This window comes from Sus scrofa, chromosome 8, assembly GCF_000003025.6.
Source record: "Sus scrofa isolate TJ Tabasco breed Duroc chromosome 8, Sscrofa11.1, whole genome shotgun sequence".
In the NCBI taxonomy this organism is placed as follows: domain Eukaryota; kingdom Metazoa; phylum Chordata; class Mammalia; order Artiodactyla; family Suidae; genus Sus; species Sus scrofa.
This window is the reverse complement of record NC_010450.4, coordinates 121,801,177-121,816,279: the sequence shown is the minus strand read 5'-3', so window position 1 is coordinate 121,816,279 and position 15,103 is coordinate 121,801,177. Positions and strand designations below refer to the sequence as shown.

The 15,103-nt window shown below is 47.2% G+C and overlaps 1 protein-coding gene across 5 annotated transcripts in view; it reads right to left on the bottom strand.

The window, feature by feature from the left end:
- TSPAN5 (tetraspanin 5) overlaps positions 1 to 15,103 on the bottom strand; it is a 185,977-nt gene that overhangs the window by 27,017 nt on the left and 143,857 nt on the right. For 4 of the 5 annotated variants that reach the window (XM_003357070.4, XM_021101738.1, XM_021101737.1 and 1 more), the window contains exon 2: positions 4,649 to 4,699. In XM_003357070.4, coding sequence (XP_003357118.1) covers positions 4,649 to 4,699 — 51 coding nt within the window. Of the gene's footprint in view, positions 1 to 4,648; positions 4,700 to 7,262; positions 8,458 to 15,103 lie in introns of those variants that run through there. The other variant, XM_013989393.2, reaches the window with a different exon arrangement.

The window sequence follows — 15,103 nt, the reverse complement described above, 5'->3', positions numbered from 1 at the left end:
AATTAGCATATTACAATGTATTATGTGTATATACATGTATATTTTATGTATATAGGCACACCTTTCCTGGAATATAAATTCCCTGAAGAATTACATGCCCAGAGTCCCACGTTATGTGCCCAATACAAGTTCTTTGAATGAATGAGTTGATTATGGCTAGACATTGCCCAGCCTGCAGGAGAGGGGATTCATGCTGACTGTCAATGTTCCTTTTGAAACAGCAGATCCTATGATTTCTGGAAACCCGCACACAAACCAGTTTCCCCCGGAGACACTCATCATTTGTATCTTGACAGTTGGTTTGGAATTTAGAGAAAATAAGTTATTTAATTATTATGTCAAATATTCAACTGTCAAATCAGTCTAGGTTTAAAGCTCAACCTGCGTGAAATAAGTATGAGGGTAATAATTTCTGCCTCCAGTGTTTCTGGGCTCACACATAAAAACGTGTAAAGTCCCCATCTATTAAGGAAATCAGATCCTTTCAGCTGTGACCCAGTTTGGGGATTTACCCTCCAGGCTTCTTTTCAAGGAAATGTCACATCTCTGTTGGGGGGATTTACTGATCCGTGGTGGGCTGATGGTAAGGCCCCAGCAGGTGCGTGTGACCCATCACCCTTGTCTGGCTATGGTTCACCTCAGAACGTCAGCCTGGTCCAGACGAGAAGTTAACCCAGAGGGCTTCAACAGAGCAGCCTATGCAGTTACCAGGTCAATCAACAACACATCACAGCCTCCTTAAGAGACGCCTAGAGTTCCCGTTGTGGTGCAGCAGAAACAAATCCAACTGGTATCCGTGAGGATGCAGGTTTGATCCCCGGCCTTACTCAGTAGACTAAGGATCCGGTGTCCGCCATGAGCTGTGGTGTAGGTCACAGACTCAGCTCGGATCCCGAGTTGCTGTGGCTGTGGCGCAGGCTAGCAGCTATAGCTCCGACTCAATCCTTGTCCTGGGAATTTTCACATGCCGCAGGTGCAATCCTAAAAAGCAAAAACAAACAAACAAAACAAAACAAAACAAAAAACCCAACAAACAAACAAACAACAAATAATGAAGCCAATTCTTGGGTCCATGGATCAGAGCCTGGAACTCTCCTGAAATTTGAGGCAGCTTTCGAAGCCACCATTCCGCTCTCATCCCCAGACTACAGTAGTGCAGCATGTACCTTACACCAGGCCCTGCGCTGGAAGCCCTCTCATTTCATCCACGCAGCAAGCCCATGAGATGGCATTTGTGTGCCCAATGCATCAACGAAGAAAGGGTATCTCAGAGAAGGTAACGGGGCTGCACAAAGTCACACTGATCATAAATGGAGGAGTCAGTGTTTGAACTCAGATCTTTTCAGCCCCAGAGCTGTGAGGGTTTTTTTGTTGTTTGTTTTTTTTTTTTCCCCACACAGCAACCAGAGTGATTTTTTTAAAAAAAATGCCAGATCAGGAGGCTCCCGTTCAAAATGCCCTGGTGACCTCCTCCTACCCAACTTCTGCAGGACCCTGCCTGCCTCTCTTGCCACAGTCCCTACTTCCTGCTCTGGTATCCATCCCTCCAGTCCTACAGGCTTTCTTCCTGTTCCTCGCAATTGCTTGGTCCCGGACTGAGGGCCATCGTGCTCACTGTTCCCTCTGCCTGGAACGCCACTCCCCGGCTGCTCTGCAGAACCCTCCCACTTTATCCAGGTCTCTGGCCCAGGGCCCCTCCTCAGGGAGGCTGTCCTCAACTACTCAATCTACAAGAGACCTTTCCTGGGGGGTTCCCGTCCTGGCGCAGTGGTTCACGAATCCAACTAGGAACAATGAGGTTGAGGGTTCGATCCCTGGCCTCGCTCAGTGGGTTAAGGATCCGGCGTTGCCGTGAGCTGGGGTATAGGTTACAGACGCAGCTCGGATCCCGCATTGCTGTGGCATAGACTGGCAGCTACAGCTCCGATGAGACCCCTCGCCTGGGAACCTCCTTATGCCGCAGGAGCGGCCCTAGAAATGGCAAAAAGACACACACGCAAAAATGAAAAATAAAAGAAACCTTTCCCCCCCTTCCTAGCCCTTACCCTACACTCTCCCAGCAGCACCCACCCACACTTGCATATGTAGTCCTGGCTAGTGCATTGCTTACTGCCAAAGTCCTCATGAGAACGCAGGCCCGGGGGGCAGGGTCTCTGCAGCATCCACTGCTACCTCCTCATCCCCAGGCCCAGGGCCCAGACACACAGCTGGGTGCACCACACTGGGTGGCTGTGTATCCTTTACCCCTACTTCCTCTGCTGGGTCCCAGCTCGCAGAGCTGTGCTGCACAGTAGCTGGGTAACCTTAGCCAAGTGACTTCAGCTCTCCGGAGAAAACTTTCCATTTGCTGATCCTGGCCCTGACAAAGGAGGGAAGTCCCTCTCTTTTTTTTTTTTTTTTTTTTTCCTTTTAATCTGTCCCTAAAGACCGCATCAACCCCTCGCTCTGATACTTGGATGACACTGCTGGGTTTAGAATTTGGTGATTTTTATCAGAGAAGAGACATCTGGGGCAACTGATGAAACAAAAGGATAATTATACTTTGCAGAGGGGAAAAAAAAAAAAAAAACCTTCCAAACAATGAATTGTCTATTTATTGCTAGAACAGACAATTAGTTCATATAATGCCTTCCAGCATCTGCTTTCAAAGCAGAGAGAAACGGACTGATTAAAAGAGGGTTATAAAAAGCTGTATAATCTGGCACTGAGCCAAACAGAAGGCTTCGGAAAGCGGAATTTCTGAGATTTCACCAATACAAATCTCCAGGCTTACAAGGGGACTGAGGCAGAAGCTAAGCATCACCCCAAAGAAGACCAGCAGATTCAACAGAAAAATGCCCAGAGATAAAATTGTCTCTGTTTGGGGAACTTCGTTGTCCCCCTTTATGTATAATCACTGCCCGTCCTCATAAGGTTGCTGGAAGATGGTTTATTTTCTGCAAAACATTTCACATTCTGTAGAAGCATTCTGTGAAGAAACAGAGGGGGGTTCGATTTCAAAACTCTGGATTTACTTTAAGTTTTATTTGAGGCAGTCTAGCTAAACATTGTTTTATCTGTGGCAATTTGTTCCTGCGTCTGAGGGGCTTTTGCTTGCTGGACTTTCTTAGTTTCTCTCTCCTTTCCTAATGCACCTAACAGTTCAGGCCCTGGTCAAGCTCAGAGGGTAAAATATCAACACTGAGAAGAGAACAGTCTTCTGGGAGAACTTCAGCTAAGCTTAGATGACAACTTTTAAGCAATCCATCCATCCCCTCGCTGTCACAGGTGGGAGGTAATAAAGCTTTAGTGGGTAGCCAAATGCCAGAACAGATGAAATGCTGCCAATAATTTCACTTCCAAAGAAGAGAAAGGGAGTTCATGTTTATTTCTGAATTCCAGTGCTTGGCCTCAGTAGAAGTTGCAGAGAAAAAATTGAAAGCATGGCGGGGGGAGTTCCTGTCATAGCTCAGCAGAAACAAATCTGACTAGTATCCATGAGGATGCAGGTTCGATACCTGGCCTTGCTCAGTGGGTTAAGGATCCAGTATTGCCATGAGCTGTGGTGTAGATCAAAGACACAACTTGGATCCCGTGTTGTTCTGGCTGTGGGGTGGGCCAGCAGCTATGGCTCCGATTTGACCCCTAGCCTAGGAACTTCCATGTGCCTCGGGTGCAGCCCTAAAACCACCAAAAAACAACAACAACAAAAAGCATGGAGGCAAAGACACAGGGTGATGCTGTCCTCAGTATGTTACTCACAGAATAAACTACCCGGAACACTCCCTCTTCACTGTAGCCTTCTCCATAATTCCAGATTTTTCCTTGTACAATGATCTATTTGCTTTTTGTTTTTGTCTTTTTAGGGCTGCACCCGCGGCATATGGAGGTTCCCAGGCTAGGGGTCTAATTGAAGCTGCACCTGCCGGCCTACGCCACAGCAACACCAGATCCGAGACGCATCTGCAACCTACACCACAGCTCACGGCAACACTGGATCCTTAACCCACTGAGTGAGGCCAGGGATCGAACCTGCAACCTCATGGTTCCCAGTCAGATTCGTTTCCACTGCACCACGAAGGGAACTCCCAATGATGTATTTAATAACAAATTCTGATTATTCCTTCACACTTTCGACTGGCAGACCAGTGTGCACCTTCTTGGGCATTCATGAGGAGTTTATCTAATGTTTGAACATGAATCATAACTAGCTTCTTTCATACATACCACATGCTAACCATTTAGCACACAATGCTCACATGAAAATAGCATTTCTAATGGCCTGAGTAATCGTCTAAAGGACTATTTTTAAAAAGTAAAAGAGAAAAAAGGCTACAGGTACTTTAGTGTTATTTATAAATTACTAAAATTCTTGTGCCCGAGTGAGGAAATGTCTATGGGAACATGTCTTTCCAGCCAACTGATAAAATTCCAACCCACAGTCTCTCGTTATACACACGTTTTGTTCTTTCCGTAATTATTTTGGTGCAGTGGCCAATTTAGGCTCCATTCCTCAAGAATCCTTCAACGGTGACACGCTCTTCCAAGAATATGTTTTCATTCAAGCGCCATGCTTTCATACACTCGGCAGTTGTCAATGGGAAAAAGAGACAGTGGATAATGTGGGCAACCAACTGAAATGTGTGCATTTTAATGATGTTGAACTTACTTTTTCATTCCACGCCCACAGTCCGATTCCAAGAAATGCTATTCCCAAAAACTGCAAGAAAGGGAGAAAGCAGTGTAAGTATGAGGGTAAATGCCATGTTTTCGCTGGTCCAAAAAAAAAAAAAACAAAACTCTCCATCAATGCCCTCATTGCTTTACCTGATGAGAAACAGTTTTCTCTCAAATCTGACTCGCGGTCCTTAACAGGCAAAGAAATACCATCGCCCCTTGATGAAAGTCATTGCAGCATTAAGAAGCGTTGGGGACACCTGCTTAGAAGTCATCCAGCTTATGAAGCATAATAATTACGGAGAATCTCGAGTGAAATTAAAGTCATCAATAATGTTTAATGCTGTCTTTTCGGATAGGAGAGGAAACAGTAAGTGTCCCCATAAATCTGAGCATGGCGTTCATTAGAAAATGGATAACTCGGGGCATCAATTTAGAAGAGCTGGTGACAGTCCCCTCACCATCATGCCATCAGGAATGGGCTGGGGCAGGGAGGGCGTGCAGAAGCCCCTGAAGCCTCAGCAAGCTCTTTATCACACCTTCAAAAGGGAACATGAATCTTATCAAGTTCAAGGTCATCCTAAGATGAAAATGTCTAAATTCTTCTGTTTGCCAGAAACTTCCATGTCTTAAGATTATAGTTGGGAGGGCTCCACAACTTGGCCTGGTCTCAACTCAGCACCGTCACTTCATGCATCCCTCAGAGAGCACACAGCTGACACCCGCGATGGGGTGGAAGCACACACAGACCCCCTCAGTCATCCGTCAGCTGCATTGAGTGGGGGTGGGGGGGAGCAGTCGGTAACCAGGTGGACGGTCCACTTTGATGAGATCTCACTGTATTCCATGTGTGTTAGGATACACATTTCCCACCATATTTTAACATTTCTGAAATTGGGATGGGTCTTAAAAGTGATGGCATCTCATCGTTCAATTGCTTTTTTTCCTGGATTGTACCTACAAAAGCGTGTTGTATAACCAGAGTATCCCGGGTCTTGTGACCCATTGCACAGGGCTGTCCACTCATTAAGAGTTCAGGGATCAGGACTGGGTGTAACTGGCCGTGAGGAAAGACACACCTTAGTTAAGAGCAACCCTGAGTTTCCCCTCCAAACGCCAAAGTGAAGAGAGCCCGGGCGGGTGGCAGCACGTTCCCTCCGGGGGCAGCGGCGCACGCTGTTTATTTGACTAACATCTTGATTAAGTTAAATGTCAGGGAAGCTGGCTGCTGAGAAGCGGGGCACCGAGCAAACAAGGGTGAGGGTGGTTATTCTCTCCAGTTTCAGGGACATCTGAGAAGGGTCCACCTGGCGAGGTCTCTGCCATCCTCGGCAGGGAGTTACGGACGCTTGTAGGCAACTGCTAATAAATCTGAAATGGGCTGGGAAACAGCAGGAGCAGAGGGGAACGAAGGAACTGAAAAACACACAAAGGGCTGATGGCCCTGAGAAGCTGGTGGTGTTTTTTGAGAGCACAACTTCCCAAATCCTCCGATGATTTTCTGATGCTGGGGAGAGACTGCACGCAATGCATTCTGAGCCCCTACACGGAAAAGGTTCCGTGCGTCCTTGATGTAATGAAAACCGAGAACTCCTTTCTTCTTACCCTTGCTCGGAGGTCTGGAAAGTGCTTCGAGAAATTTGTTTTCAACATCCCAACGCAAACCCACCACGGTCAGTCCCTCCACTGCCCTGGCCAGAATGCTATCTCGCTCTCCAATTCTGATGCAAAACCAATGCACAAATGCACCAGTCCCCCAAAGGAGTCAAAAGGTTTGGGGGACTGTGTAATCCAAAAATAAGGCTATCCGGCCTGTCACCCTCATACACATAGGTCCCAGGCACGGTAGGGTGACAGGGGACACACACACACACAGGAGCCCATCAGACCTAGAACTCACAGAATGCCTGACGTCATCCACACGGACATCAAACTCGGCCCCGTGAAATGCATGGTTTTCTGAGGCTAAAGCTCTTTGTGGACATGTGTCTGGTCATGTCCCCAAAGCAGTATTTAATCACGGGGTCACCCCAAGCAAAGCGTAAGATGTGGTGACACATTGTGGTCCCCGTCCCTCTTGCTGCTGAAGAGGGGGCACAGGTGACTGCCTCGTCATTAACATTTATGGCTCTTCACTGCCGGCCAGGCACCAGGCTCAGTGCTTTGTATGCAGTGTCTCTCTTAAGCGTTCTGAAAATTTCACTCTGAAAGAGACACTATTATTAACTCCAGTTTAAGAATGAGCAAAAATGAGGCTGAGAGAGTTTGACTTGCTCAGAGGCACACCGTGTCCAAATGGAGAGGCAGAGAAGTGAGGCAAGATGCATCTAACATCAACATGCATGTTTTTTTTTTCTTTTGAGGGCCACACCCGCAGCATATGGAGGCTCCCAGGCCAGGGGCTGAGTCAGAGCTACAGCTGCCGGCCTTCGCCAGAGCCACAGCAACGCCGGATCTGAGCCGTGTCTGCGACCCACACCACAGCTCCGGGCAGGGCCAGATCTTTAACCCACCGAGCGAGGCCAGGGATCAAACCTGCGTCCTCATGGATACTAGCTGGGTTTGTTAATCCCTGTGCCATGAAGGGAACAGCGTACGGTTCTTACCAGTCTGATGAAGCCCTCTTTCTGCCGTGGGACAGAAAAGTTGAGGCACCCAGGTTGCGATGATATGGCATCTGACAAAGACATCCTACACTCCCGCCCCGGGAAGCAAAGGCAAGATGAGGAGGTAAAAAAGCCATGAAAACCTTGCCTGCATATTAAGAACTGGCAGTAAGGCAGACATGTTCCGTGCTGGGGTGGGTCAGCAATGGATTAAAGTAGAAAACAGAGAAATTCAGTGGTGGGTCAGCTTTCTAGGGAGAAAGTTCTCCTCACTCTTCCTGGCACTTTGAAAAAGCGTTTTCTTTCCTGAGTCATATAAACTGACTGGAGACCAAGGAGAGAGAGAGAGGAAAAAAAAAAATCAGGACCCGAAGACAACTCCAGATTCCCTTTATAATCTTGCTCCAATATTTTCTGCCTTAACTGTGACTTTCCAAACAAAAGTTTGGGAGTTTGGAGGAAGCATGCTGAATGCCAAGTCAAGGAAAGCAATCGATCACCAAGCTAGGGGTGCGGGGCCGGGGGCCCCCGCTTGCACATGCCTTTGGCACTCCATCACCAGCAAACGTCCTCCCCATTACTCGCAGCCCATATGTTTTGTTTTAAAATCAAGTTGTTCCAGCTCCAGATAATTAAACAGAGAAAAGCCAAGAAACAGAGACAGGCACGCAGCACTTGAAGCACGCTGAGTTTCCCCTCTCCCACCTCCCTAAGAGGAGGCCATTATAAACCTCCTCAACTAAACTTATTTTGAAACCCAGAGGCCACCTTACAGGGAACCACCAAGCCCATTCAAGTCAGTTCCCTACTCCTTTGAAACAGAAATGAAACCAGATCTGAGGCATCTTCCCATGTGGCGATATATGCCAACAGGCAGACAAATGTTTGTCCACCCGCTTTTTGATGTTTTAAAATGAATGGTAATTTTGCCAACATTTATCGAATGCTATCTATGAACCAAGTACCGTGCTAGGTACTGTGTTTTGTGTGAATGAGCTAAAACGGCACTGCCTAATATAGTAGCCCCGAACTATTAGGCACTTGAAACGTGGTTAGTTCCAATGGAGACGTGCTAGTAGGTGTAAAATACACAGTGGATTTTAAAGACTTAATATAAAGAAAGTAAAAGATCTCCTTCAGAGTTGTTGATTTTTTAACAGGTGCTTATTTTTAATTGAAGTATAATTGACAATGTTGTGTAGCAAAGTGATTTAGTTATACACACACACACACGAATACATATTCTTTTCCATTATAGGTTATTGCAAGATACTGGGTATAGTGCCCTTTGCTATACAGTAGGTGCCTGTGGCTTATCTATTTTGTATACAGTGATATGCATCTGTTAATCCCAAAGTCCTAATTTATCCCTCTCACCCCCCCTTTCCCCTTGGGTAACCCTAAGTTTGTTTTCTATGTCTGAGAGTCTATTTCTGTTTCATAAACAAGTTCACTTGTCATTTTTTTTAGATTCTACATATGAGTGATATCGTATATTTATCTTTCTCTGACTTATTTCACTCAGATGATAATCTCTAGGTCCATTCATGTTGCTGCAAATAGCATTACTTCATTCTTTTTTTATGGCTGAGTAATATCTGTTTCACAGTTGTTTTGTTTTTTATTTTTGGCTTTTTAGGGCCGCACCTGCGGCCCAAGGAGGTTCCCAGGCTAGGGGTCCAATGGGAGCTGCAGCTGCCAGTTTACAAGCACAGCCACTGCAATGCAGGATTCAAGCTGTGTCTGTGACCTACACCACAGCTCATGGCAACGCTGGATCCTAACCCACTTACCAAGGCCAGGGATTGAACCCGATTCCTCATGGATACTAGTCGGGTTTGTTACCGCTGATTCACAACGGGAATTCCTAGTTGCTTTATTTTTGATCACATGTTGAAATAATATTTTGGCTACACTGGGTTAAATACATTAAAATTAATTCACTTACTTCACATATTTATAGAATTATAGTTGGTTTACAATATTAGTTTCAAGTGTACAATATAATGATTCAATTTTTTTTATAGATTATACTCCATCTAAAGCTACAAAATAATGGCTATATGTCCCTGTGTTGAAGGCATTAGGCATTTTATGCATATTTTAAGATATACAGGTCCTGGGGAGTTCCTGTCGTGGCTCAGTGGAAACAAATCTGACTAGTATCCATGAGGACAGGGGTACGATCCCTGACCTCACTCAGTGGGTTAAGACTCGAGCGCTGCTGTGAGCTGCGGTGTAGATCAGACACAGCTCAGATCTGGCATTGCTGTGGCTGTGGTGTAGGCCGGCAGCTGCAGCTCAAATTCAACCCCTAGCCTGGGAACCTCCATATGCCTTGGGTGTGGCCCTAAAAAAAAAGACAAAAAATATATATGTATATAAATAAATACACACACACACACAGGTCCTGGAACATTTAAATGATATAAGTGGACAGCACTATATCATTATTGGACACTGTTGGTCTAAGTCTCCCATAGCAATCCCTTGCAGTAGCAGTATTATCCCCATTCCATTGATAAGGAAACTGAGACTTAGAATTAAGTCTCCCAAGATTCTGTAGGTGTCTGGGCTGCTCAGGAAACCTGACGCCTCAGTCCAAGGTCAAAACTATTATAGCACTTGGCTAATGCGTATAAATTGTTTGTCCAGCCAAATAAGATATGGAGATTCATACTGAAACTTATATCCTAAGACTAAACCTTGCTCCTTTCATTTCTAGGCATTCAAGGTCAAGGTACGTTTTCCTGACTGAGAGAGAGAATGGCCTTAGGGAGTGAGTGGTGAGATTATGGAAGCCTGCCACGCATGGCAGGACAAGAGCCATCAGAGCTGAGCCTGAGGTAAAGCTAGAGAGGAAAATGGCCCTAGGATGTGACCAAGCCAGGAGACACACATCTGCCCCCTTTCCTTGGAGACCCACGAGTAGAAAATCTCTTCCTCCCTCTGTTGTTTTTGTCCTAGCTGCGTCTCCAACACATTAGAAATGGACCAGTGCTCCATTCTAACTGGTGCAAAAACGGATGCTTCAAGAAGCCATTCATCCATCTACCCACCACCTTCAATAAATACTCTTGAGTTCCTACTTCGCGCCAGGCACTGTTTTTGTCTTGGGATAAACGGAGGTAAGAAAACAGATACAGTTTCTGTGCTCAGTGAAAAGTCCAGGGAGGCTCTCCCTGCGCTGAGAGAAGCACAGCAAGTAAAAGGAATCGCTGGTGCACAGACAATGGGGCAGGTTTGCAGTGAGAGGTGCAAGCAGGAACGGCCCTGCAAGAGCCTCGTAAGCCTCATCAAGGAATTCAGTCATCACCCCAAGAGAGGCCCTACGCCACTTCAAGGGCGTCTGTAGGTAGTAGGCTGGGGCGGGGTGAGAAGGCAGGTCTTTTTCATTCTTGGGCTTTGGAAAAACGATCTGTGTGGCAGAAAAGACTCCAGAGAGGTCAGAGTAGATCCACAGCAGCTCAGAGGAAGGAGCTTTGGTCATGCGGACAAGATCTGTGTCTCAAACTGAAACATCGCCTAGAAGCAGATGGACTTGAGAGTATTTAGAAGTAAAACTGACATTTTCCGTGATGCCTGGATATGGTGAAGGGGTGGAGGCAGGGGTGAAGGAGAGGGAGGTGTTAAGGATAATGCCTGTGTTTCTGGCATCTTCTACATGGAGACTATGGCTCTTCAAAATCCATCTTCCATCCCCTCGGACAGAAATAATTCTCAGTGTCAATTTCATAACTAGCTTGAGATCTAGCAGCATTTCTGAAGGACCGTTTTCTTTCATAGGTATTTTGGCCGTTACCAGACTTCTCTCTGCAGCAAATTTCAGCTTGCATATACATGAAAACGTTAATGATTGAAAACCTATACACATGTCCACCACCTCCTACCACTCTTACTCATAAAAGGAAGGGGTAAGGTGTAGATGTATATTACAGTCCACAGGCAACTCTCACATGCGTATTTTCAACCCTCTTTGCTGAAAAAATAACAAGGACATCAATGGCATCTGCCCAGCATCCTGTGAACAGACTCAAGATAACAAGGCAGCCAAGTAAACACGACAGAGGAGAATGAACATCAGGTCCATCTCACCTCAAGGGGTGCCTCGAAAATAGTATTGTCATTTAATAACAATGGAAAGAACTGTTCTTCCTTCATTGTCCTGATGAAGTTGTTATTAAAATGTGTAAGCTCTGCCTGAATAAACAGGATAGATTCACTTGAAACATTTGGCACAGAAAAGAGGAAAGAGAAGGCAGGCCATCACGGAAGATGTACTTCCCTGCAACCGCCGTGTGTACCTTTTATCGGCTGGTTTCTGACGCGTGAGCGTGATCCACACCCCAGGTCAGGCAGGGGTGGGTGAGGTCCAAGAGGCCACACAAGTGTGCTGCACACTTACGTGAACAAAATCCGTGTTGTCTTCAAAACGCGGGGGCTGAACACAGGAATAAAAACGCCTGTGGGCGTGATTCTCGCTGTGTCAGAGGACTAAACACGGGCCGGTGGAAAATTCAATACACAGAAAGGCCATCCCAATTTTGCCACGGGGTCCCCACGTCCCAGTTTGTTTATTCAGACGGTCTGGAGTCCTCACGACGCGATGGCATGGCAGATAAAGCCCACACTGGCACCCAGGACACTCCCCAACTGAGCCAGGTCAACCTCTCTCACTTCATTTCGCCCGGACGGCCTCTGCCCCGAGGCCGGAATGCAGTTCTGTGATTTCAGCAAAGGCCCTTCACTCATTCCCCTCGTGTTCCCTGTGCATCTATTATGAGCCTTCCGGGGTTCCTGGATAAATCAGGATGCAAAACAGACAAATGTGCCTGCTCTTGGGGCTGCCGTTCCAGCTGGGGTGTGTGGGGAGGGAAAGACGATAAAAAGCAGCATCAGTGAGTTAGGTAACATACAATTGTAGACGATGAGAAGCACTGTGGGAAAACGGAACAACGAGAACAGCAGAAGGGAAATCAGTGTGGCCCAGGGCCAAAGGAGGTGCTGGGACACGGAGGGGACAAAGCAAGTCTCCACTAAGAAAGCCGCCTAAGTGAAAACATGAAGGACAGGAGGAGCTGACTGGCAGATGCTGGGGAGCTGGGTTCCAGGCACACCGGGGGCCTGGCCAAGGCCCTAAGGCCAAGGTGTCCACGCTCGCTGGAGGGACGGCGGAGCGCAAAGGACAGTGGCTAACAGGAGCCATGCTGGTAGGGCTTTGAAGGCTGTGATGGCGACTGTGGTTTCTGCTGGGGAGACAAAGAACTAACGGAGGGTTTCCTGATTTCCTAGAGCCCCTCGGTCCTCATCTGTCTAAGGGAGCTACTATGGGCCCCCAAGGAAATGCACACAACAACTGTAGGAGGAGTCCCCATCATGGCACAGTGGAAACGAAACTGACTAGGATCCACAAGGATGCAGGTTCGATCCCTGGCCTCACTCAGTGGGTTAAGGATCCGGCGTTGCTATGAGGTGTGCTGAGGGTCCCAGATGCAGCTCGGATCTGGCACTGCTGTGACGATAGCATAGGCCGGCAGCTGCAGCTCCAATTAGACCCCTAGCCTGGGAGCCTCCATATGCTGTGGGTGTGGCCCTAAAAAGACCGGGGGGAAAAAAAAAAAAAAAAGCCAAAACCAAAAACATCCACAACTGTAGGGGTCAAAGTGACTATGTGAGGACCTGGTAGCAATATGAATGGCTCTAGAGAGCATCACACGGTGTGAAATAAGTCAGACAGAGAAAGACACCGTATGCTACCATTTATTTGCGGAATCTAATTAGAAAAATGATACAAATGAACTTACTTTAAAAAAAAAAAAAAGACAATCTTATGGTTACCCTGTTGAGGGGAAGGGAAGAATTGGGAGAGTGGGAATAATATACACGCTACTACATAAAACAGAATTAATGAGAACCTACCATCTAACACAGGAAAATCTACTCAGTTTGTAATAACTTATATGGGGAAAAAAAGGTATGTTTATATGTATGACTGATCCACGCTGCTGTACACCTAAACCTAACACAACACTGTCAATCAACTCTACGCCAATAAAAGTCCATTTAAAAAGTGCTGAGTCGTCGGTACTTCCTACACAGTAGGTCCCACCCCGTCCTCAGGCCTTTCTCAGCCTCCTCCTGCCCTCAGACCCGCCGTGGTCGGGGTGGAAATCCTGCTCCCAGCCCCACCTCCCTGAAGATGAGAAGGCAGCCACGTTCACCAGTGACCGGAGGCCCCTCTCAACTCCTGCACCTCTTGCCGCATGTACCCTTAACTGACGTGTATACACACAGGACTGGAAAGCAGTGACAGGTCTGTGTTGAGCCAAGAGCGTGTGCCTATTTAAGGGGCAGCAGCACCTGCCCTGCGATGAATCACCTGCCTCTCCCGACGCAGGCTGGAGGCTCCATCCAGGAACAGTGTATACAAGAGTCCCTGAGCCCTTCGAAGACACAAACTCTCGTCTGACTACCGAGATCACATTTAACTTCAAATTATTTCTTAGCAGTCTGGCCCTGGATTCTGGGTGCAACCAGCCCTGCAATTTAAAAACCTCCTGATCCTGTAATCTCCCATTATAGGAAGTCTGTCTCCAGCAGGGCTTCTTGATGCATCATCCATCTCCCTAACCCTCCCGAACATCCTTTCTCGTTTTTATATTTTATCCTCTGTGATGTGTTTTGGCTTCATTATATCTATTTTTAAAAAACACAGCCATTCTGGAAGAACGTGGGGTATAAATTATAAGTACTACTGATTGGGGCAATTTCTCAATTTACATCCCCTTTTTGAAAATTGGCCCCCACCCCCAAAGGTGGGCCCTTGCAGTCACATATGCCAAGGAGGACCCTCTCAATCCCTTCCAGACTGAGGGGGATCAAGGTGGGGGCTGAGACTCAGGAAGAGCCGTTTATCAAATACAAGGCTGAGCCTGAGTCTCTCTTCCCCAGACATCAGGTATGGACACGGTGATTTTTGTCAGCGTCGGTCTCCCTCCTGCTGGAACAGACTGGGGTGCTGGAGAGAGCCTGCAGATGGAGAAGCAGACAGAGACCAAGGTGGACTTCTATTCCTGAGCACGCTCTGCTCCTCACCCCCCACGACCCCTGGCCACACTGGGCCCCTGGGTCCCCCCTCCCGTCTTAGCTCAAGCTACTTAGGGGGCTTTCTGTCATGTGCACCCAAGAGGGTCCTAAGACAGAAATAAGAGACCACGAAGACTTTGCAAAACTTACGGTTACCAAAGAAGACAGGTTCAGGGGGCGCAGGGATGGGCTGGGGGTTTGGGATGGAAATGCTCTAAAACTGGGTTGGGATGATGGTTGGCCAACGACAACTATCATACAATTCATTGAGTTAAAAAAAGAACTATACCTAGGAACAACGAAAAAGAAATGAGACCAGATTAATTTCCTTCAGCCTTAGTCCTGTAACAAGCTCCCTGTAAACAATTAAATACGCAGAACAGCCGTGAGCATCATGGGGGTCTCGAGACGAAGAGCAATCTGGTGTAGGATGCTGCACCTTCCAGAGAGCTGAATAGAGGCTTGGTGGTTCCAAATGACCCAGTAAGCTGCTGGGACTTGGGGTGAGAAGTTACACATAATTCAGCCACACTCTGACCTGACTTAGGACTGTCTTCTGCTTGCTGGCTGAACTGCGGAAGCAGCACGATACAGCGAGAACTCAAGAAACGCTTCCCAAAGCAGAGCGGTGTCCTCTCAAGCACTGTGGGCCCATGATCTCCCTCCTGTTCTCCCAGAGAGGATGGAAGGGCCTCTGCCTTTGAGCCCGAGCTGCCCCAGAAGAAGCCGGAACACCCCTCAAAGAAATGCCTAAG